The sequence below is a fragment of the Gobio gobio genome (genome assembly GCF_949357685.1).
Source record: "Gobio gobio genome assembly, chromosome: 1".
NCBI lineage: Eukaryota > Metazoa > Chordata > Actinopteri > Cypriniformes > Gobionidae > Gobio > Gobio gobio.
In genome coordinates this window covers 19,007,709-19,033,336 of record NC_137097.1, presented here as the reverse complement: position 1 = coordinate 19,033,336, position 25,628 = coordinate 19,007,709, and the positions used below count along the sequence as shown (strand labels likewise).

General features: G+C 38.3%; 3 protein-coding genes across 4 annotated transcripts; 1 reads left to right on the top strand and 2 right to left on the bottom strand.

Annotated features, from left to right (window-relative positions):
• Window positions 1-823: 823 nt before the first annotated feature.
• LOC307127808 (uncharacterized protein) lies at window positions 824-25,534 on the bottom strand. Its single transcript, XM_079819254.1, has 3 exons — window positions 25,500-25,534; window positions 24,078-24,438; window positions 824-2,378 (listed from the first exon to the last, which is right to left on the bottom strand). Exons 2-3 carry the CDS (start codon window positions 24,385-24,387, stop codon window positions 1,087-1,089), a joined length of 1,602 nt encoding a protein of 533 aa, XP_079675380.1. The 5' UTR covers window positions 24,388-24,438; window positions 25,500-25,534; the 3' UTR covers window positions 824-1,086.
• On the top strand, window positions 7,574-13,595 carry LOC307135361 (uncharacterized protein). 2 transcript variants are annotated; one of them, XM_079831726.1, is made up of 15 exons: window positions 7,575-7,625; window positions 8,301-8,461; window positions 8,547-8,760; window positions 9,055-9,130; window positions 9,744-10,018; window positions 10,121-10,258; window positions 10,793-10,872; window positions 11,017-11,097; window positions 11,176-11,381; window positions 11,566-11,668; window positions 11,752-11,914; window positions 12,007-12,107; window positions 12,239-12,392; window positions 12,717-12,843; window positions 12,979-13,594. In XM_079831726.1, exons 1-15 carry the CDS (start codon window positions 7,590-7,592, stop codon window positions 13,269-13,271), a joined length of 2,208 nt encoding a protein of 735 aa, XP_079687852.1. In that variant the 5' UTR covers window positions 7,575-7,589; the 3' UTR covers window positions 13,272-13,594. The 2 variants fall into 2 exon arrangements, with proteins under 2 accessions (XP_079687853.1, XP_079687852.1); XM_079831727.1 differs by lacking the exon at window positions 8,301-8,461 and having other exon boundaries at window positions 7,574-7,625; window positions 12,979-13,595.
• Window positions 16,367-20,063, bottom strand: LOC307135871 (uncharacterized protein). Its single transcript, XM_079832579.1, has 6 exons — window positions 18,710-20,063; window positions 18,371-18,416; window positions 18,183-18,274; window positions 17,866-17,976; window positions 17,482-17,758; window positions 16,367-17,392 (listed from the first exon to the last, which is right to left on the bottom strand). The coding sequence occupies exons 1-6, from the start codon at window positions 19,366-19,368 to the stop codon at window positions 17,291-17,293; spliced, it is 1,287 nt and encodes a 428-aa protein (XP_079688705.1). The 5' UTR covers window positions 19,369-20,063; the 3' UTR covers window positions 16,367-17,290.
• Window positions 25,535-25,628: the final 94 nt, after the last annotated feature.

The following is a 25,628-nucleotide window of genomic DNA, read 5'->3' as shown; positions in this document are numbered from 1 at the left end:
CTCTATAGCGTCCCTGGGAAAGCCAAACAAAGGTGATTTGACTCCGGGATGAAAATAACAGCGTCTCGACGACATGGCGACAAACACACTCAAGCTACAGTTCCTTTTCTCCACGCGACTGTCCTCTTCTCCACGTGGGACAGCAACAAGACCACGCCCCCTTTTTCGCGTATTCTTGTGGGCGGAGGTTAGTCTGTTCTACTGACGTAATTACTGCAGGAAGTACCAGGATGTAGTCCAAGCCAGCCGTTCGCTGTAGGCTTTGAAAGGGAACTTCTGTTAAATAAAATATCTCGCTTGGCATTGAACTTTGAGCGTTATAATTTTACAGGTATTATTTATGCTCTAACAGCAACATTACACACTAACTAAAGTTTGAACAATGGGATCACGAAGAACGGGACCTTTAAATATGCATGCAGTGAAGATAATCAAAGTACGCTTTTCCTGGACCACATTTGTGTGGCTATTTATGTTTAAGATTCTTAAAATATAAATATATATATATATATATATATATATATATATATATATATATATATATATATATATATATATATATATATATATATATATATATATATATATATATTATCGTTGCTTATGATATTAATATTGAACCACTGTACTCACATGGACTGATTTAAATATGTGTTTAGTACATTAATGGATCTTGAGAGTGTACATTTCTGTGCTCCCTATGGAGGCCTCACTGAGCCTTCAGATTTCAACAAAAATATCTTCATTTGTGTTCCTAAGATGAACGGAGGTCTTACGGGTGTGGAACGGCATAAGGGTGAGGAATAAATTACATTTCATTTTTGGGTGAACTAACCCTGGCCAGCCTTTTGCGGATATAGCAGCTTCAACTCTTCTGGGAAGGCTTTCCATAAGGTTTAGGAGTGTGTTTATGGGATTTTATTTTATTTTATCATTCTTCTAGAAGCACATTTGTGAGGTCAGGCACTGATGTTGGAGGAGAAGGCCTGGCTCTCAGTCTCTGCTCTAATTCATCCCAAAGGTGTTCTATCGGGGTTGAGGTCAGGACTCTGTGCAGGCCAGTCAAGTTCCTCCACTTCCATGTCTTTATGGATCTTGCTTTGTGCACTGGAGCAGAGTTATGTTTTGAGAGGAAGGGGTCATTACCTCTTGGCAGGTGTAAGGCTTCTCTTCAGTGTGAATTCTCATGTGTTTCTCAAGGCTTGCTTTATGAGTGAAACTCTTTCCACACTGTTGGCAGGTGTAAGGCTTCTCTCCAGTGTGAATTCTCATGTGTTCCTGAAGGGTTCCTTTACGAGTGAAACTATTTCCACACTGTGGGCAGGTGTAAGGCTTCTCTCCAGTGTGAATTCTCATGTGGACTTTAAGAAGCCCTTTTCGAGTAAAGCTCTTTCCACACTGTTGGCAGGTGTGAGACTTCTCTCCAGTGTGAATTCTCATGTGTTCCTGAAGGGTTCCTTTACGAGTGAAACTATTTCCACACTGTGGGCAGGTGTAAGGCTTCTCTCCAGTGTGAATTCTCATGTGGACTTTAAGATGACCTTTACGAGTGAAACTCTTTCCACACTGTGGGCAGGTGTAAGGCTTCTCTCCAGTGTGAATTCTCATGTGTTTCTTAAGGTTTGCTTTATGAGTGAAACTCTTTCCACACTGTGGGCAGGGGTAAGCCTTCTCTCCTGTGTGAAGTCTCATGTGGCCTTTAAGAAGCCCGTTTCGAGTAAAGCTCTTTCCACACTGTTGGCAGGTGTGAGGCTTCTCTCCAGTGTGAATTCTCATGTGGACTTTAAGAGACTCTTTATGAGTGAAACTCTTTCCACACTGTTGGCAGGTGTAAGGCTTCTCTCCAGTGTGAATTCTATTGTGTTTCCCAAGGGTTCCTTTATCAGTGAAACTCTTTCCACACTGTTGGCAGGTGTAAGGCTTCTCTCCAGTGTGAATTCTCATGTGGCCTTTAAGATGCCCTTTATCAGTGAAACTTTTTCCACACTGTTGGCAGGTGTAAGGCTTCTCTCCAGTGTGAAGTCTCATGTGGCCTTTAAGATGCCCTTTTCGAGTGAAACTCTTTCCACACTGCTGGCAGGTGTGAGGCTTCTCTCCAGTGTGAATTTTAATGTGTTCCTCAAGGTTTCCTTTACGTCTGAAACTCTTTCTACACTGCTGGCAGGTGTAAGGCTTCTCCCCAGTGTTCATTTTCCTGTGGACTTTAAGGTGCTGTTTTTCAATTAAACTCTTTCCAGACTTTTTTTGTGAGGAAATCTTTTCAGTCTGTGAGCAACTAAAAGATTTTTCTCCAGCTATGAAATCATGATGTTGCCCATACGGATCTTTCTCTTCCATTGGATTTAGTTCTTGGCTCTCCACTTTTAGTGCCATCAGATCTAAAACAGACAAAAAAAAAGTTAACCGCAGTTCAATGGCACAAAACAACAGACAAAGACATTAAACCAGAAACATGTATGTTACATCCTATTCCCAGTAAGCTACAGAAAGAGGGGTTACATTTCTTTAGGAAAATGTACAAACTCTCTTTTCATCATGTTTGGATTCTATGTGTTCAGGACACTGCCACAGTTGTTATTGAAGTGGTTTGTAATATAGGGTTTTGCGATTTGGGGAAAATATCTAATTGCGATTTTTCTGACAGATATTATGATTCGATTTGCTATTTAAAGGGTTGGTAAACCACGATTTGACTTTTCTAACTTTAGCTAATGTGTAATGTTGCTGTTTGAGCATAAACAACATCTGCAAAGTTACAATGTTCAAAGTTTAAAGCAAAGGGAGATATTTGCTTTTAAAGAAATCAATTTCTAAGGACTACAGCAAACGGCCAGTAGGGACTACTAGACATTCCTCCAGGGTCTCTGACATCACCAGCCCCAATATTTACATAAACCCCTCCTCCGAGAATATTAAATAAGGGGGGGCGAGGCCATTTTGTATCGCCGCGGGAAAGCGTTGTTGTGGTTAGTAGGCTGGAGTGTTGTTGCCGCAATGCCGACGAAACGCTGTTATTTTCATCAACAAAGTTGCAGGTCCACTTTGTTCAGCCTTCCTAGGGACGGGGGTGCGTTGCAGTGCGTTTAATATTCAACATCATGTTATATGCGTGTGTGTATGAGACAGAGGGGAACAGGGGTCGGATGAGAAGACCGGAAAATGTGACATAATGGACAATATCCGTCTGTATTTGCAATACACGAGCCGCGGTTCAGCTGCACAAGACAAACACTGCCAGGGCTCCCGCTGCAATATTCACGGAGGAAAGCTTCCACAATCTTCGCGAGTTCAATGCAGGATTCGCACAGCGGCTTGTCCTGAAGGATGGATTCAAAAACAGAAGCTGTTTACGGGCCACAACCTGTAAGTATGATTTATTTTTCGTTGATGTGTTTTCCTGTAATAGTCTGTATTGTTAATTGTACGTTGTGGCAAGGAAGTAAACAGATGACAACGCTGTTTGGCTCTGCAAACCAGTTTGTTAAATGCTCATTCATACTTAACGTTACAAACTTTTTTTTAAATCTCAACAGAGAACTTGGCATTAGTGTAAATTATTCTTTGATTAGAGCTTTTATGTATTGTTTATCTACAGGCATGCTAAACATGGTTCTGTGTTTGATTTGGCTACTAGTAAAGCCAATGTTTAGAGTTCATTCTTGCGACATTCTATTTGGCTATAATCGTTCTAAAAATACAAAAGTAACGGTGCCATTCAGTAGCGATCACTATAGATCCGCAGTCTTTACTCTTGAGGACTGAACAGGTTCTGCTCGATCATCTTCACTAAAATTGTCTGGGTCCGATTCGGGCTCAAATTGGTATGGTTTTATTGATGCCATTGTTTCTAGTACTACCCAAAGCACAGTCTACCGGTAAGGTAAGGGGCGTGACGTTTCCGACAAACGTGCACAGGGCGGTTAGCGAATCACAACACACTGGGCCAGCTAACCAATCTGAGCCCATTGCGTATTTTTGAGGGACTGGCTTCATACCGTTTTTACAAAGAGGGACAGAGTAGTGTAGAATAAAGGTAAAATTTATGAAAAATAATGCAATTTTTTTTTAAACGAAGCATGAACACGTTACAGTGCACCCCACAAACACAATCAAGCCTTCGAAAGAATGTGTTTTACCACCCCTTTAATTCTGTTAGGTCAAGCTTCAGCTGCACAACAGGGAACATGTCGAAAAGAGTCAGGTGAATGAAAAATGCCAGCGCTTGTTTTTGTTGTTTGCTGACCGCTACCGTTGTGTCTGTGAATGCGGCTCACCGTTAATGAACGTGTCACGGATTGATGATGTAAAACTCAGTCCATACGTGTCTCTTGCTTGCGTCCGTTTTCGCGTTTGACTGTCGTACAGTCTGACATAATGACAACTGAGATCCTACAGTGTGACATGTATTACATCAGGGATCGTGTTCGTACAGTCTGACAAGCAACATTCGCAGAGGATTTAGAAAAATCGCACCGTGTGCAGGACCCTTAACTCCAATTATAAAATAGTTTTTTCTCCAATTCATTGTTGAAATATAATTTTATACACAGTGTAGGTCATTTTCACGACAGGTTTATTTAACATGCATGAAATAATCAAGACATCACTAACAGGTTAAGTAGAATATAATGAATATAACGGATAATATAGAGCATAATTTTATTCACTAGAGAAATCAACTCTTTCACTAAATATATGTTGACACTGAATGACTGCCTGAGGTAAATGTGATGCTAACGTTACATGACATTGTTTAGTTTACAAGCAGTTATATTGACGTCTTTCCCCTGTTGAAACACTGATTTAGCGATTACACCACATGACAGTAAGTTGTAATGTATCCTCAGCATCAGGGACGTCGTTAGGCCTATTTTAGGGGGGCTGAAGCTACCCCAAAATGTTCCTAAGCCCCCCTAAATGATAATAAGAACAACAATAACAATTCGATTTATCAATAACCCTATCCTCATTCATATTTAGACGCAACAAATGATTTATATCCAGTGTGGGATAATTATGTTTTATGGGACAATTATGTGTTATCTAAAAAGGTTAACTATGTTTGGTATATTACAATATGTTTGGAATCTTTTAATATGCTTGTGTAACCACTTACAGCAGAGGCCTATGGTGACTAAAGCCAGTCACCATATGAATTAACTAGAGGCACGCTCTGATAGCGAAAGTATTTGAAACCATGAGCTGGCAGTGGGGGAGCGGCTATGCTTGGTATGTTTTTGTGTGCAGATGCCAAATAGAGGAGCAAAGGCCATTGGAAGGTGTTCATCGAACCAGGAGAAAGGCGTCACCAACACAAGAATAAAAACTGCATACTTAGCCTTGTGAGACATTACGGACCGCCCGTATGTCAGTATTGATTTGCTGTTCTGTAATCCTGAGCTCAGAAGCTGATCTGATTTTGCTTTATTAAACTTTCAATTTACTTTTATACTTTTACTGAATCTCTTGCGTCTACTTATTGACAAACCAAAGAACTGGGGAGGAAACGGCAATTTCCAACACCAGCTACAAAAAAATAGCCGAAAAGTCGGAAGTTGGACAGAAGTACAAAGAGTCATTGTGCTATCAAGATGATACAGCGTTGCAGACCGGAGCACTACTGCAAGTAACTTCATCTCGTCTCATCGTTACCAAGGTTTTAATCGTTAACGAAAGCGAACGAAAAAACGAAAACTAGGTGGGTTGTCATTAACTGAAATAAAAATAAAAACGAGGCATTACAAAAAAATGGTAACTAACCAAAACTGTAATGTGTGTTTGGCAAAACTGACTAAAATAAAATTATAGATTAAATGTCCTTAGTTTTCGTCTTCATCAATGTCTTTCATTGAGCAAATAACCTTCAGCTGCATTTCCTTCCCCTGCGTCTCTCACTCACGCGTCTCTCTCACATACACACGCGCCACCAGGGGCGTAAATTTAATCTAAAAGTTTTAGATTAAGAGAAGAGATTTTTAGAAAAGAGCAATTTTTGAAGGGGACACAAATAATACAGCCAAAATCGTACTTGTAAGGATATATGTACCACAAAAAAAATAAAAAAAAAATAAAACATTTCATACTTATTTGCCGTTTTGGTGCACTGAAAAATTATCTAATAATCTAATCTCCGTTTTTCTTTTCTCTGTCATTTTATCTGACCAACAACACAAAGCGATAGTAGTTTACATACGATTAAGGTTCACCACGCAGTCATATTATAATTATTCAATTATCTTGCGTCCTCCACATAGTATGTTATACTATGATATTCAGATATTTAGATATTCAACTGCAGAAGCCTCTGATCTGCCACTTATCATCATATTGAGCAAAACCCTACACAGATCTGACTGAACTTCAATTTTTTTAATTTGGGGGCGGGTTGCTTGAATTTTGGGTTCAATAGCCTATTATTCGTAATGAAAAACACAACAACAAAACAGTACAATGACACACTCCCTTAAATAGGCGCTTTTACACTTTGAAACCAAATCTTCGATAATCTTGTCTGTCAGCTGTTTGCTCGTTCGGCTCGTGCTGTATTGAGCAGACACGTTCAGTTTTTAATTGTTTTGTCAGTTCTCTAACTGAACTCAATGATTTTATTACTATACAGCGGAGCGGGGCGGTGCGGCGGTGGGCAAGTGATGTTAACAGTGTTTTCCCTAATCTGTATTAAAAAGAAAAGAATCACTTCATCTGACGTTTAAAGTGAATAAAATAGCCTTGACCGCGACTTACTGGTGTTTCACAACTGCTGTCTGAAGCAGTTCTCTCCCCAAACTTGTGTGGTAGTTTTTCTACGTTCTACTATGTTAGTTGAGGTGCACGGTGGATCAAACCACTGTGAGGCAAGGGGGGACTCAAAATGTTTCTAAACTTAAAACGCATTTTTTTTGTCCCGTTTGCGTTTGTATTGTTTTACTACTTACACATTTATTTTAAATATATATTGTTATATTATTTACAATACTCAGCATGGTTTTTAGGGGGGGACAGCCCTCAGATAGGGGGGGTCCTGTCCCCCCCATCCACTCTGCGATTTACGCCCCTGCACGCCACACACACAACACACACACACACACAACACACACACACACACACACACACAGCCCCTCTATGGAGTCAAAATAGGGCCACATATATCTGCAAAATAACACAATGTTTTGCAAACAAAAAATATGTTTTGCAAAAAAAAAAAGTTTTGCAAAAAAATAATAATAATTTTGCAAAAAAAAAAATAGAATATTGAGAAAAAATGCTTTTTTGCAAGTAAAAAAATAATAATTGCAAAAGAAAAGTTACCACTGAGAGAAAAAATAAAGTTTAGCAAAGTAAAACTTCAGCAGCATTGACTTTGCACTTTTGCGCCGCTCCTTTAAATCCGCGTTTCCGTCATCCGTGCCTCTGCGGCGCAAGCTTTCCTTTGCGCTTCATTTTTCTTTGCGCCTCGCTTTGTGTCCCTGATTTGACGTGGGGGAGGGGTCAAGAGGTTGGGGTGTGTACATGGGTGTGTACAAGGGACGAAGGCGCGTCCTTCTCGTTACGTCATCAGCGCGAGCCCCAGACCGTATGGATCGATCGAAATGGCGGAGCAGAGGCATGCGGGTGATGGATCACAGGTATGTATTATTGATCGCTTTCTTCAAGTTCGCTAGATGTGTATCAACTCGTTTGCTCAAGTTACGTAAGTTAGAGATCAATTAATGCGGTTAATGTGGCGATTAGCTAATCGCCGACGCAACGTTAAGTGTGTCGGTGGCTGTACATTTCTCTCAATATGCACACCTTTCACGTTGTTTTATAATTAATAAATAATGATAATTATTCTCCACGCCCTAGTTGTATTGTGGACTATATACGATGCCAAAGGTGTCTCTCAAAATATACTGTAAATTGAAAACAAATGATACAACACAAATGCCTTAGTGCAAACATAATTTGAAATAAACCTCTTTCAGATTCCGAACAAGTTGATTTATATACAGTAGGTCACATCCCTATAGACTATGTTTAAAAGCTGTGATGTTTATATGATACATGTCATTGTCACTTATTCTAGATCATTTGTGTGAAACTCAATTCCTGGAGGGCCACAGCTCTGCAGTTTAGCTCAAAATAGCTCCAACCCACACCTGTTTGGAGGTTTCTAGTAATCCTGAAGATCTTGATTAGCTGAATCAGATGTGTTTGATTAGGGTTTGAGCTAAACTGTGCAGAGCTGCGGCCCTCCAGGAACTGAGTTTAAAACCCCGGATCCAGATAATCCTATATGATGTTGTCATGACATTTAACAGAGAGAATATTCAGATGTCTGTACAGCTGCACAGAATTTAATAGGTCTTCTGACCCAAAGCCTTGGTCAGATTCAGTCAGCTCAGGGTCAGCAGCAGCAGCCACAACAACGACAGCAGCCTCCTGCTATTTCTCAGCCTCGAATAGAGCAGGATATGGCCAGGTTGCCGCATCCACATCTAATTATCTTAACAATTGTCTTTTGAATGTTTAATATTATAATTAACTTTTTTTATTATTATTTGTAGATCTTTTCCTGGGATGTTTAAAAAAGCAAAGAAGAAAACTCCAAATCCACAAATACATTTGAAAGCCACACCTTGGAAACCATTTGCTGTTCCCATATATTTAATGAGCAGCAACACTGACACCTCACCCACACCTTCTGAAGAGCTTGAACTACTCCAGGCTGGACTAGGAAAACGGGTGATTACAATTTCATCCAATGTGAACCACTCGGATGTAAGTTCATTTTATAGTACAATCTAATTTGTTAGTTTGTGCCATCTGATTTTAGAGCAGGATTATTTTTATATCACCCTGCGAATAATATATAATTTACTGCTTCAAAGTTATATTCCACTTTCAAAACATGCTGAGATGAATGAACATAATTTGCTTCAACATAGTAAAATGTGAATTAGTATGTATAAAAATGACAAACAAATGCACATAAAATTTTCAATGTGATAAAGATTTAGTTTTTACTTTGTATGGTTGTTTGAGGACCCTTGTTCTGTTTCATGTTTATTTCAGTTATGCAAGCTCCTTGAAGCTGAATTTCCAAAGATGAAGTCACTTACTGGAGGGTGGTTACTTTATAAGGCACCAGGTATGCTGTACTGTCAACCAGAACAGACACAAACATGAATATCTGAGTAGAGTATACTGTAGTGTAAGTAATTTCCATAGGTAGTTATTAATTGAACAGTTCCCCTGGCATTCTAACCTTAAATCCCAGGCTACATCCATTTTTAATAACAGTACACTGGGAAGTGTTAAAGGGATAGTTCACCCAAAAATGAAAATTCTGTCATCATTTACTCACCCTCAAGTTGTTCCAAACCTGTACGAGTTTCTTTGTTCTGCTGAACACAAAGGAAGATTTTTCGAAGAATGTTTGTAATCAACAGATCTCGGTCCCCATTGACTTTCATAGTAGGAAAAATATATACTATGGTCAATGGGGACCGAGATCTGTTGATTACAAACATTCTTCCAAATATCTTCCTTTGTGTTCAGCAGAACAAAGAAACTCATACAGGTTTGGAACAACTTGAGGGTGAGTAAATGATGACAGAATTTTCATTTTTGGGTGAACTATCCCTTTAATAGAATATGGGAAGCACTGTTTTTTGACATCGTTTTTAGCTACAGTATAAAGCCCAATTATATAGTAAAGACCTTTTATTGCTGGATTTGTTAATGTGTTTTTAAATTGTCAGGTGGGAATGGAAGAAGAAAGCTTACTGTTGTCCCTCCAGACTCAGAGGGTTATACAGGCAGCCTTCTCAAAATGGCTACCACCGCTGGAAGAACAGCACTGTATATGGTCCCTCTTCAAGATGAGTTATGTCTTGATCCACTGCCATTCTCAGCAGAAGAGTTTGCGAAGATGCCAAAGGTTGAGTGTCGTACTTGTAAAACCACAATGCCACTACCAGTTTTGTACTTGCATGTTAAATCTTGTGGTGGCTGCACACAGTCAGCTAATGATGAGGTATGTTGTTTACACAATGACATTTTTTAGTAGACTTTATTATAACATTTTTCAGTTAAGTTTTCTTTTAGGCAGAATATATATCTCGTTTTGTCATTTCAGACTACTGAAGATGAAGATGATGATGTAAAAGTAGTTGGTGAGATTACCAGAGCAGTTACCCCTACAGCCCCAGCTTCTACACCTACACCCACCACTTCAATACAAACTTGTTCTCCTACACCCACCACAAGTTTTGAGGTGAGCTAAATGAAAATGCTGTGTTTTTAATATATTCAAAATATTTGAGAATACATTTGCTTTTAATTTTAATATAAGTGCATAAGGACCGGTGCAGTTAGTAAAATTAATTAGATGCCATGTTAAGATTTTATTACTAACGGTAATGGTATTTTCTTTGTAGTGCCTTATTGCCAAGCACTTTTGATTAATTGATTGTAATTATACTGTCTCTCACTGGTACATAAAGACCATTTTGCAAGAGGTAAATAACACTGGTTGAGAATGCCCTATTTTTATAGTTTTAAAACACTACACAAATGTTAAAGTCAATGCAATTTACTAAACATTTAGAACTGAATCAGAATGTTTTTTGTAAAGTTAAAAAACTAAAACAGTGAGTGCTTGTTTAGATCTTGCAAAATACTTGGTGATCAAAGTATTTAAAGTGACCAATTAAACAAATGACTTGATTGGAGTTTGGAAATAACCAATTGTGTTTTATTTGGGATTTTATTGTATAATGCTTAATCAGTTGTCCTTTTGCCATTATAGGATGAGGGACAGTGTCCCATTTGTTTAGACACATTTTCACAGACAGAGTTGCCCATGCATGCAAGTGTTTGTGGAGATAGGTAATTTTTATTGATTTGAAAAGTTATTTCATTAACAGACATTTAATAAGGTTATGTATTAAAAACATGTTTTAAGTATTATAAGTGTTGTAACACGTTGTAAATGTTATAAGAAGTCAATATAACCATTGGGTATATACTCAGTATATTACAGACACTGGATTATGAGAGCAGTCCTCCGTGTGGCACACCAGTACAGCAAAACCAAGGCCCAGACATGAAAAGGTAAAGTCTATTTATGACATTTTAACAACCCTGAGACATCAGAATTCTTTACTAATCTTTTTTTTCCTGTTTTTATAGTCCAGATGATGTATTGCGTTTGTTGGCAAGTAGGGTAGATGACAGCAAGGATTTCAAGATCTGTGTTTCTCGAACTGACTTCTATCAAAGAGCTATGGTGCAGTGGCAAAGACAAAAGAGAGGAACCCCGGGCAATACTTTGCGTGTAACATTTTTGGGGGAAGCTGGTGTTGACACAGGTGCCATTCGTAAGGAATTTCTTTCAGGCAAGTCAGGTTCACAATTGCCTTAGGTTTTTATATTCATCGGAACAATTAAAAGTTTAGAAAAACAATAAACAGTTACCACATGTGTCATTATGAGATTTGGTATGTTTTAATGGGCTTATAATTGTACAATGTAGTAAATAACATTCTTTTTTAACATGTACATTTGTATATTTGTTTGTAGATTTGATTGGTGAGATTGAGAAACACCTCTTTGAGCATAGAGGACACCAGAGAGGGAAGAGCCCCATCTACTCCCTAAGTAATCTGGACAAGGGATTTTTTAGGTTAGTAATATTTTACATTGTAGTAACATGTCAGTTGTCATTTTTGCATACAACTAAATATTACTTTGTATTCTTTATTTCAGGACTGCTGGAGAAGTGTTTTCGGTTAGTCTCGCTCAGGGTGGGCCTGCCCCCCGTTTCTTGAGGCCGTGGTGCTTTGATTATCTCTCATCTGGAGACTTGGATGAATCAACTCTCACTATAGATGATGTGGATGATGCTGAACTTTATAATTTGATTAAAAAGGTAGTAATTTTTTCCAAAAAGCTTTTATGAAATCAGATTTTATTTCTACGCAAGCATACTACTTGCCACAGTTTACGTGTTTGTGTTTTCAGGTGGAGGAAGAAGAAACCGAGCTCTCTGCATGGAATGATCAAATAATTAACTGTGGTTTTACTGGGGCCATTAAACCTGAGAACAAAGAGGCCATAATAAGGTCAGAAAAAGTCTTATAACTTGTTTACATTTGAAACCTTGCAAACGGTTTTAATTTTGCTGCCTACCAGATATACTGATTAGCCACAACACTGTCTATATTATGCAAGAATTTCCTGGTTCTTTTTTCAGATCAATTGTGCTGCATGCAACTCTACGTTTGGTCCCTTTGTTGAAGCAAATCCGAAAAGGTCTTGAAGTCTACAATTTTGTGGACATCCTGGAAAACCATTCAGGACTTTGCCACCAGTTCTTTGTCCCTGATGTGGTGGATGGTGATGATAAGGTATCAATAACTGAAAGCCTATATTTTGTATTTCATTTTAGAAATATTATATATAGGAAAATTATTATTTGCCAAGTTAAAAAATAATTGTCAAACTTGTTCCTTACAGAAAATAATAGTAGAAAATGGATTGCTCTTAATACCTCAGTAATGGTTTCCTGTAGCTTATTGGTTAGATAACAGTGCTAGCATAGCCCAAGGGCTTGGGTTCGATCTCAGGGATTGCACATACTTAAAACAAATGTTATTATAGTAATAAAGTAGCTTTGGATAAAAGCCAAATGTATATGTACCTGAAAATGGATGGTTGTTTTTTCCCCACAGGCTGATGCAGACTTCATCATGCAGAACATTCTTCCGAAAATGTCGGAGAAGGGATCAGTACGGGAGACTTATGAAACAGCTATAATCAACTTTCTGCAAGACTTTCTCCAAGAAATTGAAAGCTGTGGTATGTATGAACTGACAGTTGATTTAGTACAAATATTGTTAAAAAAACTGCAGATTACACAAATTAATGTTAAAATGTAATTGATCTAATTCAGACAATACCAACCCTAGAGATAACAAGTTATTTTGCTTGTAGAGGATAACCCTGACGGAGACAGCCTGCCCTTAACTGTCCCCGGTGTTATGCAATGGCTCACTGGCCAGGGACACAAACCTCTTCTAATGTCAGAACTTAAAGAGTTCAAAATTTCTCTTCATTTTGACCATGAGTGTATGCAGAGGATGCCAGAACATAAAATATGCTTCCCAGTTGTAAGTGCCTGTGCCAGAAAAATTACATTTCCCACAGTACACATGGGTGACTACAGTTCTTTTAAATCCGTAATGTTGCAAGCCATTCAGTTTGACGACGGTTTTAACAGAATTTAAAATGCTACTAAATGTATGGAATTGTACATGTTCAGGGAAAAACTTTTGTACATTGGTAAATGTTCTTATGGATTTGAAATTTACTGTGTATGTGTAGAGAACACAATGTTAAATATTGTAAAGTTTTATATCTAATGCATGTGTTAAAAGAACAAGTTGTTATATGGATTTGAAATTTACTGTGTATGTATAGAGAATACAATGTTAAATATTGTAAAGTTTTATATCTTAATGCAATTGTTAGGAGAACAAGTTGTTATACAAGAGTTTTCTGCTTTAAATATAGCCAATACAGAAAATAAAACAAGCATACAATGTCAACTTAAGTTTGTTTTTTATTGAATTGGATGTTAATTTGCTTTTAAATTGATCATTTGGTCCCTAGTCATTTCAGTGATTGATTTAGTGTCAATTAAGAATGAAGCAGCACAAAATTTAAAACTTCTAAATACTTGTCCCTTCCGAAGTTTTGAGAGTGTGAGGTTGGGTTAAAAGAAGTTTGCATTTGGGCCTTAAGTTCTTCAGTTAACCTGATAAGCTTCATGAGCACGTGCACGGGTTGAAGCGCTATTTTTAGCACGAGTGTAATGTTTGTTAATAGATTTAACGTAAAAAAACATCATTAATCTTGACAAACTATATATCATTCTAAAGGTCTAAACCTCAAGCATCGAGGACAGACCACTGTTTTTCATTGAAAAGCTTATAACGGCTGTATTTTTGCATCAATGTAAGCAATACACATCAACGATTTTATAAATAAAAACAGAGTACATACCTTTAGTGTCCTAATTACGAGCCAAACACGCATCCATTGCAAACAATTCCAGAACGAATGGAAAGGTGAGGGTCCACTGAATAACATCCCATAGAGCATTTTAATCCAACGAAACAATAACGGTGTAATATTGATGGTTAATCCTTTGTTTACATTGCATTTCTGCGGAGCGAAGTATCATACTAGACTGTTATGCAATAAAATAATGCACCAAAAACAGTCTCCCGGTAGAATAAAGTGGCATGGGTTTAAAGCTTAGAATGTTACGAACAAAATCCAACTAACCCCACTCAAAAACATGCAAAGATAGCCGCGATATAGTCAAAAATATCCAACCATAGCGATCGTTTTATCTGATGTCATGACGTGCTCATCCAATGATAATGTCTGTTTATCTGGAGCCAATAAAAGCATTGAATCGTCATGACTGACAGAAAATGTAGCCAATGAGCACACGATTCCAACGAGACCTTGCATGTGTATGTTTGTCACATGGGCGTGAATATTTATTCATCTGAATGTGCCAATGTGGCGCTATCTCCGACGAGATGCAGCGAGCCTGACACCCCCCATCTGACAGCTAAAAGCTAACGCGCTAGTAAACAAACAGAGGTCTCTTTGTAGTAACTGTTTGCTAATCTTACTAACTGGACGGAATGTATTATCCAATGGATCGTCAAAAGAAGTTTTTATTGTGCTGAAATGCTTTATTTGAGCTCACTCGAAGCAGCGATGTGAAAAAGGAGAGTGAACACAGCGGTGACGGTGCTTGTTGACAGAGAAGTTGATCCAATAATATACCGGTGAGTTGCTATGTGTAGTTGTTTATGTATATTGAGAATGTGTGTGAGAATGTATGTATTTTATTGTTTCTGTGTGCTAGAAAAAATGCAATATACCAGTATGCATTATACATATGCTGATATTTTGCATTTTTCCTAGCACACATGGGGAAAAAGTATATAATTTTTCCCCATGTGTGTGTAAATAAAACATATATATATATATATATATATAACACATGTAATTGTTTATATATATATATATATTATATATATATATATATATATATATATATATATATATATATATATATATATATATATATATATATATATATATATATATATATATATTGAGACTGTATTTATTTTATGTTTTTCCTGTGTGCTAGAAAAATTACAATATACCAGTATGCATTATACATATGCTGATATTTTGCATTTTTCCTAGCACACATGGGGAAAAAGTATATATAATTTTTCCCCATGTGTGTGTAAATAAAACATATATATATATATATATAACACATGTAATTGTTTATATATATATATATATATATATATATATATATATATATATATATATATATATATATATATATATATATATATATATATATATTGAGACTGTATTTATTTTATGTTTTTCCTGTGTGCTAGAAAAATTACAATATACCAGTATAGATTATACATATACTGATATTTAGCATTTTTTCTAGCACACACAGAAAAAAAAATATATATATATATATAATATATAAAATGCATTTTTTTCCCCTGTGCTACAAAAACAAATTGACGAAAAAAGAAAAGTTCTGGACGGCCGACCATCTGTGTGATTGTTGAATGCTCACTGTATCACAGGCCATTATATTGATTGTAGGACTGTGTGAGAATGTATGGGTCGCCGTCAATATGAATGCTCACTGTATAGCCGGCCGTTAGATTGATGCTTGGGCTGTGTGAGAATGTATGGGCCGCCGTCAATATGAATGCTCACTGTATAGCCGGCCGTTAGATTGATGCTTGGGCTGTGTGAGAATGTATAGGTGGCCGTCAATATGAATGCTGTCTAACCGACTGCCCATCAGTTTCATTGTTCATGGGATGGCCTGTAATTAGAGTGAATGATGACAGTGTGATTGTTGATTGAATGGGCAAACTATACAGAAATAGGACATGCAGTGCTAATTCTCATTCCTTTCCTTGCCATTCTACAGGCATCAGGTTGAGTCTTCAGATGAGCTATGGCATCCAAGCACCAGCCAACCAGCAGAAAAGAGAAGAACGCTTTCAGATTCTTCAAGATCTGCACTTGCTGTTGTAGACCTGAATCCGCCAGTAAAAGGCCAGTAAATGTTTTTTTTTTTTACATTTGCAAATTGTGTGTGTTTTTATAGCTATATATTTATATTATATTGTTATTTATATTACTAGTTATATTTATAGTTATTATACTTATATTACTTGTTGTATTTTCAGTTGCAAAGAAGTTTAGCTCTTTTTTATTAATATTTCATTTTTATTATATTTTTATAAGTTCTGTTGTACAAATAAATCACTAATACAAAGTCTTATGGTTCTGCCTATTATTTTATAGTTGAAAAAGCATTCAAGCATCATATATGATGGCTAAAACAGCTTGCAGTACACTTCATAACATTAGGTTATCAAGTCTCCTGTAGGTTTCTTGGCACCTGGACATATTCTTAGAAAAAAGCATGCAGGAACCCCATTTTTCATGATATCTTCGTCAAATTTTAAATATAAACTGATGAGACTTTTGCCTTTCAATTCATTAACTAACTGGATTCCTCCAGGCTTATTTTCATATATTTTTACATCAAATAATAAAGTGTTCATTGTAGCACAAATCATCTTCAAGACACTTCAACTTCTATAACTGTTTGTCTTTCTAAGTTTTTTTCTACTTTAATGTTTGGGTAATAAACTGTAAAGTGTCTTCTTTTTAAAGATGTCTAAATTGTGCATGTAGTGCAAATTGTTTAGCAACTGCAATTGTTTTAGTTGGGAGATGTCATTTCTGGGGATGTGCCTCAAGCAGGCGGAGGGAGAAATGGAACAGACATAGTCTTGGAAAAAAGCTTGCAGGAACCACATTTTTCATTATATCTTCCTCAAACTTGAAATATAAACTGATAAGTCGTGTGGCTTTCAATCCATAACTGAACTGGATTCCTCCAGGTCTATTTTCATATATTTTTACATGAAATAATACAACATTCTGTGTAGTGCAAATAATTTTTGAGGCATTTCAACTATTATAATTTTTTATCTGTTTGAGAATTATCAACTCTGATTGCTTTTTAGTAGAGTCCCAAGTGTCTTCTTTCCAAAGATACCTTAATTGTGCCTGTAGCACACTGTTCTCAGGAGCTATAATTGTTTTAATTCAGGTAGGTCGTTTTCAGCTGTGAGCCCCAAAGTGGGGTTGCAGTTTAACAGGTTAAGGGGCATTCGACTGGAGGAACTACAATTCCTGTCCACGGCTGGTCAGAGATTCTGTCTGTGTGCCAGTCAGAGTCGTCATCTTGTGCAATCTGTTAAAAGTTGGTTATAGTTTATGGACATTGAGGCAATATCTTGCACGAAAACATTACATACATTAAGACATAAATTCTTAAAATACCTCAGATTGGACTGGAGGAGTGACAGGGTTTTGCAGGAGTCCAATTTCCCACAACTGGTCTGGGCTTCGATTACTCGCTGTACGGAGAGGATGGTTATTCCACCCACTAGTAAAGGAGTCAAGGCTGGCCTGGAGACGAGGCAGGAACACAAACTGACAGCAAAAGAGGTGAAGGCTGTTGCTTGGCTCTAGTAATCCTTCCTCTTCAAGGCTGTGCAAAACATCATAATAGATGTTTGTAACTGCCATCCATATGTCACGCCAAAGGCGCTCAATGCTAAAAATGGAAGAGAAAACAGTGTGATGTTGAACACAAATCATCATTCTTAAAAACAGAACACTTAAATTCATATCAAGGTTTAACTAATGTATCTTGCTGCTTACCGCTGGTTATGCACGCTTTTTCCTGAGATGTAGCTTCCCCTGCCACAACCTCGCACAGAAAACATACATCTGGCAATCTCTACGTTTTCAACTCCTTGGTCTCCTCGAACTCTAAATGCAAAAAATGAAATATGACTAGGTATTTTAGAAAAGAAACCTAACAGTATTTAAAAAACTTATGTTAACCATGTTTAAACAAGCAGGGATTAATTTACATTTAGCTTACACTTTTATCCAAAGTGACGTTCACAAAAAGCAGCAATCATTACTGGAGGTAATAAAGCATTCATACACACTCATGATGCAAGTTGTCTTACCTCAATGGAAACCCATGTCTCTCCACTGACTGAAGGAAAAAACCGAGGCCAGTGGATGCCTTGTTATCTGTAGCAGCTCCAAGGTACATTATCTGAGAGACAAAGTAAAGTTAGACTCATGCATTCCATAAGGAATTTGATTTGTCCAAAATGTATAGGCCAACAATGCATTAAAGAAAGAAAAATACCTTTCTGGAGAACCCATCAATGGCACCGAATATCACAAGGCCATATCTGATAAAAGATAATCTGTTATTACCAGTTGAAATGCGTGTGTAAACTGTAGAGAGAAACTCACATGCATAAGTCATTTTTAAGGATTAAAAATATCAAAAAATCTTGGGCATTACTTATATTGCTTCATACATTTTCAAAGAATTTAAATAGAATTAGAAAACACAGAAACTCACAAATAATGACTTCACATAATGTAATGTGAAAGTCAAAGTCAACATAATTTTCACAGAAAGGGTCACATATACTTTTATCAGTAGCATTACATCAATGGCTTGACACGCATGACATACCTTATCAGCTTATGGTTTGTGTCTACGTGAACAAGATGAAGAGGGCCCTTGACGGAATAAGTCCTTCTGACTACACATCTCAATTGTGTAATTCTTGCTAGTATTCCAGCAGAGTCCACTCGATGCATGGAATCCCACACTCTTGTCCATGGCACACGATGACCCAAGGCTTGTAAGTGTCCCTTCACCATTCTATGGCCTAGGTGTGGACTTTTAGCTTTGATTGACCTCACTAGGTTGTCAAGTTCTTCATCTGTGATTTTACTGTAGGTGTCCTTTAGAGAAATGCCATACTCAGCGAGGCGACGTTTGATTGTCCTTGTTGACACACCAAGAAGCTCGGCAATACATGGAACAGATAGCTGCATATTAACTAGGTTCTGAAGATGTTCTCTGGAAATAATAAACTTTGGGGGCCCCTTAACTCCAAATTCCACTTCAAGGGCAGTAACAGGTTCATTGTTATTGTCAATATGCCTATCCACTGTGTATTTCAAGGTTGACAGTTCACCAAGGAGTTCCTCTGGGACTGAAATTTGATTATAGACTGATGAAATGAAGAGAAGCTCATGACCGCATAAAAACTGCAAATAATCTAAATCTAGGGGTAGGCGACTCATTGTATCCTGCAGTTTGGATAGCAGTCTTTCCATGATCATCCTTCCCAGCTGGTGACTTGTGGCATCATTAGGTCCATGGACCTAAAGATAAGAATTTATTTGATTAAATGTATAAAAAATGATTTACAAATTAATATGCAAGTCAGCTAAAGTTAAAACACCCTTAAGAGTTTGGCTGGTGTGTGCGTGTTGAGTTCTGTGCATGCATCCGTGTGTGTTTTGTGCACGATTGTTTCTTATTTGAGTGTTTTCACGATTCTGATCAGTAGGAAATGCTGCTCTATGTAAAAGCAGTTCGAGTTTGAGTCACTTATAACGTGCATTTGAAAAAGCAACACCAGTCGAACATCATCATCATCATCATCATTATTATTATTAACTTTTAATTACATTTAAAGATCTCAGATGCAAAAAGCCTCTACAGGCCCATCTCCATCAAAAACTGAGATTATGATGTTCAGTGAAAGCTCTCCACACGTAATAGACTAACTTACAGTGTTACTCAAATAATTTTACTTCAAAACCCCCCTAAATACCACCCTCTGGCCAGTCTTAAGTATCTGTTATTAATAATATAACGTTAGGAGTCTAATAATAAGAAAGCGATCAATAATACATACCTGTGATCCATCACCCGCATGCCTCTGCTCCGCCATTTCGATCGATCCATACGGTCTGGGGCTCGCGCTGATGACGTAACGAGAAGGACGCGCCTTCGTCCCTTGTACACACCCATGTACACACCCCAACCTCTTGACCCCTCCCCCACGTCAAATCAGGGACACAAAGCGAGGCGCAAAGAAAAATGAAGCGCAAAGGAAAGCTTGCGCCGCAGAGGCACGGATGACGGAAACGCGGATTTAAAGGAGCGGCGCAAAAGTGCAAAGTCAATGCTGCTGAAGTTTTACTTTGCTAAACTTTATTTTTTCTCTCAGTGGTAACTTTTCTTTTGCAATTATTATTTTTTTACTTGCAAAAAAGCATTTTTTCTCAATATTCTATTTTTTTTTTTGCAAAATTATTATTTTTTTTTTGCAAAACTTTTTTTTTTTGCAAAACATATTTTTTGTTTGCAAAACATTGTGTTATTTTGCAGATATATGTGGCCCTATTTTGACTCCATACCCCTCCCCTCCGTGCACACCGCCGTCTCCATGAGAACGAGTGTTCGCCGTTGAAAGCAAGTTCGCGAAAGGTTGGCATCTCGTGAACACCTTTACACAATCACACATTAAAAAGTGGTATAAAAATATTTTTAATTCAGAATATAATTTTGTCAGTGTGTTAATGTCGACCCGAGAAGCGATTGCTACTTTAGAAAGTTAATTAGTTGCAAGTTTGAGGTAAAATGCACTTGTGTTGTCAATGCTGTGATTCAAATATTAAATAATGTTATGTCATGTGTTTACACTTACACTGAATGTTTGATGAGTAGGCTATTGTATAGGGTACATTTATCAGAAGCCTTGGATGAACAGGGAAGTGCGACTCCTGCTGAAGTCACGCAACACTTGCCTTCAGATCAGGAGATGCACAAGCCTACAGTACATCCAGAGCAAACCTGAAGAGGGGCATCAAAAAGGCCAAGCACTGCTACAAGCTAAAGATAGAGGGACACTTTTCCAACTCTGACCCTCGACGCATGTGGCAGGGCATTCAGGCCATCAGTGATTATAAACCCACCCACTCCACCCCCGCAGCCACTGATGTCAACTTCCTGAACGAGCTAAATTACTTCTATGCTCGTTTTGAAAGAGACAACAGAGAAACTGCCACCAAGCTCAAACCCTCAGCTGACCACCCACCAATCACACTCTCCTCCACAGATGTCTGCAAGGCACTGAGCCGGATCAGCACGCACAAGGCTGCTGGACCAGACAACATCCCTGGACGTGTTCTCAGGGCATGTGCGGAGCAGCTCGCTGGGGTTTTTACAGACCTTTTCAACCTGTCTCTTGCCCAAGCAGCTGTACCATCATGCTTTAAACGCACTTCCATTGTGCCAGTGCCGAAACACTCTAGCCCGAGGTGCCCTAATGACTACCGCCCTGTAGCACTCACACCCATCATTATGAAGTGCTTTGAACGGCTGGTCCTTGAACACCTAAAAGACTCTCTACCATCCACATTGGACTCACACCAGTTTGCCTACCGCAGCAATAGGAGCACAGAGGATGCAGTTTCCATGGCACTGCACTCTGTGCTCACTCATCTGGACCATAAGAACACTTATGCACGCATGCTGTTTGTTGACTTCAGCTCAGCATTCAACACGGTCATACTAACCAAGTTAATAGCCAAACTTGGAGACCTGGGCATCAACACTTCAATGTGTAACTGGATTTTGGACTTCCTAACTGACAGACCCCAGAATGTTCGATCAGGATCCACCTGCTCCACGTCCATCACACTCAACACTGGTGTACCACAGGGCTGTGTGCTAAGTCCGTTTCTCTACTCCCTCTTCACCGCCGACTGCAAGCCTGTGTATGGATCTAATTCCATCGTCAAGTTTGCGGAAGACACTACGGTGATTGGTCTCATCAGCAACAACGATGAGACTGCCTACAGGGAAGAGATCCAGCACCTGGCCACATGGTGCGCTGATAATAACCTGCTCCTCAACACCACCAAAACGAAGGAGCTCATCGTGGACTTCAGGAAGGAGCCAAGAGGCACACACGACACCATCCACATCAATGGAATGGCTGTTGAGCGTGTCTCCAGTTTCAAGTTCCTGGGGATCCACATCTCGGCAGACATGTCGTGCTCCACTGCCTGCCATCGAGCACATCCAGAGGAAACGCTGTCTGCATCGAGCTCGCAGCATCCTCAAGGACTCCTCTCACCCAGCCCACAGACTGTTTTCTCTCCTGCCCTCCGGCAGGCGTTTCAGGATCCACCGGACCAGGACCAGCAGACTTAAGAACAGTTTTTTTCCCCAGAGCTGTCTCTTTACTGAACTCAAACCCCCGTTGATCCACTCCCCTCATATACTGCTAACTCTCCTACCTCACATCTGCCTTCACTTTGTTATTTGCACTACCGACTGTTTATTATAGTAACAACTGTTTACTTATACATCTTGCACTGCCATATCTTAACTGGATTATGCTCATTTGCACTGCCGACTGTATTTATAGTACCCCTGTTTGCATTTGCATTTTGCACCATACTTCTAACTGTAATATGCAACCACTTTCCACTGCACTTTTACACTTTTTTTCGGATAGCTCTGTCCATCATTTATTGCACTACCTTAATCCACTGCTATATTCCTCATTTTAGCCTAACATATTATTGTATACCTCTATCTGTAAAATTCTGTTTATAGTAATAGCCATCTGTATATTGTATTCATAGTACATATTCACCTGTAAATTCTGTTTATAGTAATAGCCATCTGTATAATTATTCACTGTACATATTCACCTGTAAATTCAGTTCTGTTTATAGTAATAACCATCTCTCTATTTATACATATTTATATATATTCAGTACATATCCATGTCCTGCACTTACGCAACCACTGTATATATCCTGCACTTGCTGCTATTGCACTTCTGGTTAGACCTAAACTCCATTTCGTTGCCTTGTACTTGTGTAATGACTATAAAGTTGAATCTAATCTAATCTAATCAGGAGCAAAATCTGGCCTAAGGAAATTCCCCCTTTGATGTGTCTAAAAGCTAACATTACAGTAACTTTTCTTTAACAGAGTAGAAATGGAAGAGAATATGTCTGTCACGTTTTACTTGTTAAAGGGATAGTTCACCAAAAAACTTTTTTATTTACTCTCCCTCAAGTTGTTCCAAACCTGAATGAGTTTCTTTCTTCTGCTGAACACAAAAGAAGATATTTTTAATAATGTTTGTAACCAAGCAGAGAGAGCAACCATTGACTAAAAATACTATGGTAGTCAATGGTTGCTCTCTCTGCTTGGTTACAAACATTATTCAAAATATCATCTTTTGTGTTCAGCAGAACAAAGAAACTCATTCAGGTTTGGAACAACTTGAGGGTGAGTAAATGATGACAGAAGTTTCTATCCCTTTAACATCTTGGTTTCTTGACTGGTTATTGACATAAGTGTAGCTCTAGATGTGAGTGCACAGATTTTGCAAACGCAAGTTACAAATACCCTGGGGGCGAGTGTGGGAACTCGGATTGAAGTGTGCTCGGTGCTTGAAACAAGACGACTGTGAACTGTTAAAGATTGCACTCGGTTACACGCGTGCACCGAACTATCCATCGTGTTAAACCCGCCAATAGCGCGCCAGGTGAATAAGCCGGTTTCTGATTGGTCCCCGCAAATTTGTAACAGAAGCAGGATAGAAATGTGTACAGGTTTCCAGCCTGAGGTACAGGCCGAAATCAATTCGCCTGCAGTTTGGGCTGGGTTTACCTGGTCTAGGCCATTTCAGGAGCGACTCGCAGAACAGGATAGCGGATTCAGTCAATTAAAAGCGTTCGTCATTCCTGAAACTTTGCGGTATATGTGGACGTTGGTCCTCTTAAGAAACATGACAAAACTTTTCTTCAAATTGTGAATGTAGTATAGACTACAGAAAGCAAGCAGTGCAGCTGTTATAGTGATCGACAGAAAATCCCTCTATAAACCAATGAATCTAACAGCACAAAAAATTATTTACATTGAGTAAGCTTTGCTTGTTATAATGAGAGGATCTGTGAGCGTGTAGACTTGAAAATATCAAATGAGTGAGCTCAGCTTTGAGAATGAAACCAACCTGTGTGTTCTTCAGTTTCTTCATGTTTCACTCTCAATGTTTCTTCAATCTTCACGTCTTCTCTCTCCTCTTTCTCTGTTTGTTCCTCAGTTTCTTCATGTTTCACTCTCAATGTTTCTTCAATCTTCATCTCTTCACTCTCCTCTTTCTCTGTTTGTTCCTCAGTTTCTTCATGTTTCAAACTGAATACATTTTCAATCCTCAGGTCTTCACTCTCCTCTTTCTTTCTTTGTTCCTCAGTTTCTTCATGTTTCAAACTGAATACATTTTCAATCCTCAGGTCTTCACTCTCCTCTTTAATAAACACCATCTTTATTAATGATCTCAGCTGCTTCTCCAGGAGTTTTTCTGTGTGTTTGTCCTGTTTAAGACGGAAAAAAAATCCACATTAAATCTCTGATTGTCTCAATCAGCTCTATTTCAGTATCAACAGTCTCAGTAACACTCAAAACTAGCACAACAAACTAATAAAAGAAAACAAATTACACAAACACTATATATTTATTTAATTTCTCTCATCTCTATTCTCCAGAGACTGAACTCATGTTTATATGATGAACTGAGTCTCTATCAGCTCTAGTTCAGTCTCAGTAACACTCAACACTAGCACTACACACTAATAATGAACACTAGAGAGTGTGATAAAGCTCAGTTTCTCCATCATCTCAACTCTCCAGAGACTGAACTCATGTTTATATGATGAACTGAGTCTCTATCAGCTCTAGTTCAGTCTCAGTAACACTCAACACTAGCACTACACACTAATAATGAACACTAGAGAGTGTGATAAAGCTCAGTTTCTCCATCATCTCAACTCTCCAGAGACTGAACTCATGTTTATATGATGAACTGAGTCTCTATCAGCTCTAGTTCAGTCTCAGTAACACTCAACACTAGCACTACACACTAATAATGAACACTAGAGAGTGTGATAAAGCTCAGTTTCTCCATCATCTCTACTCTCCAGAGACTGAACTCATGTTTATATGATGAACTGAGTCTCTATCAGCTCTAGTTCAGTCTCAGTAACACTCAACACTAGCACTACACACTAATAATGAACACTAGAGAGTGTGATAAAGCTCAGTTTCTCCATCATCTCTACTCTCCAGAGACTGAACTCATGTTTATATGATGAACTGAGTCTCTATCAGCTCTAGTTCAGTCTCAGTAACACTCAACACTAGCACTACACACTAATAATGAACACTAGAGAGTGTGATAAAGCTCAGTTTCTCCATCATCTCTACTCTCCAGAGACTGAACTCTTTTTTATTCTGTTACTTTACTCACACAACACTGATAAATGTTAGATAAAGCAATGCTGTGTTACATTTAATAATACATCATTCATTCTGCCTGTAAAACTTTGAAGATGGTTTCTATAATTTTAAACACTTTAAACGCTTAAAACACACAAACCTTTCTTCAGCAGAAACACAACACATGCGGGAGCGCGGCGCGGACTTATGACGTCACACCAATCACACCAAAATAAAAGTCCCTCTCTCTCTCTCTCTCTCTCTCTCTCTCTCTCTCTCTCTCTCTCTC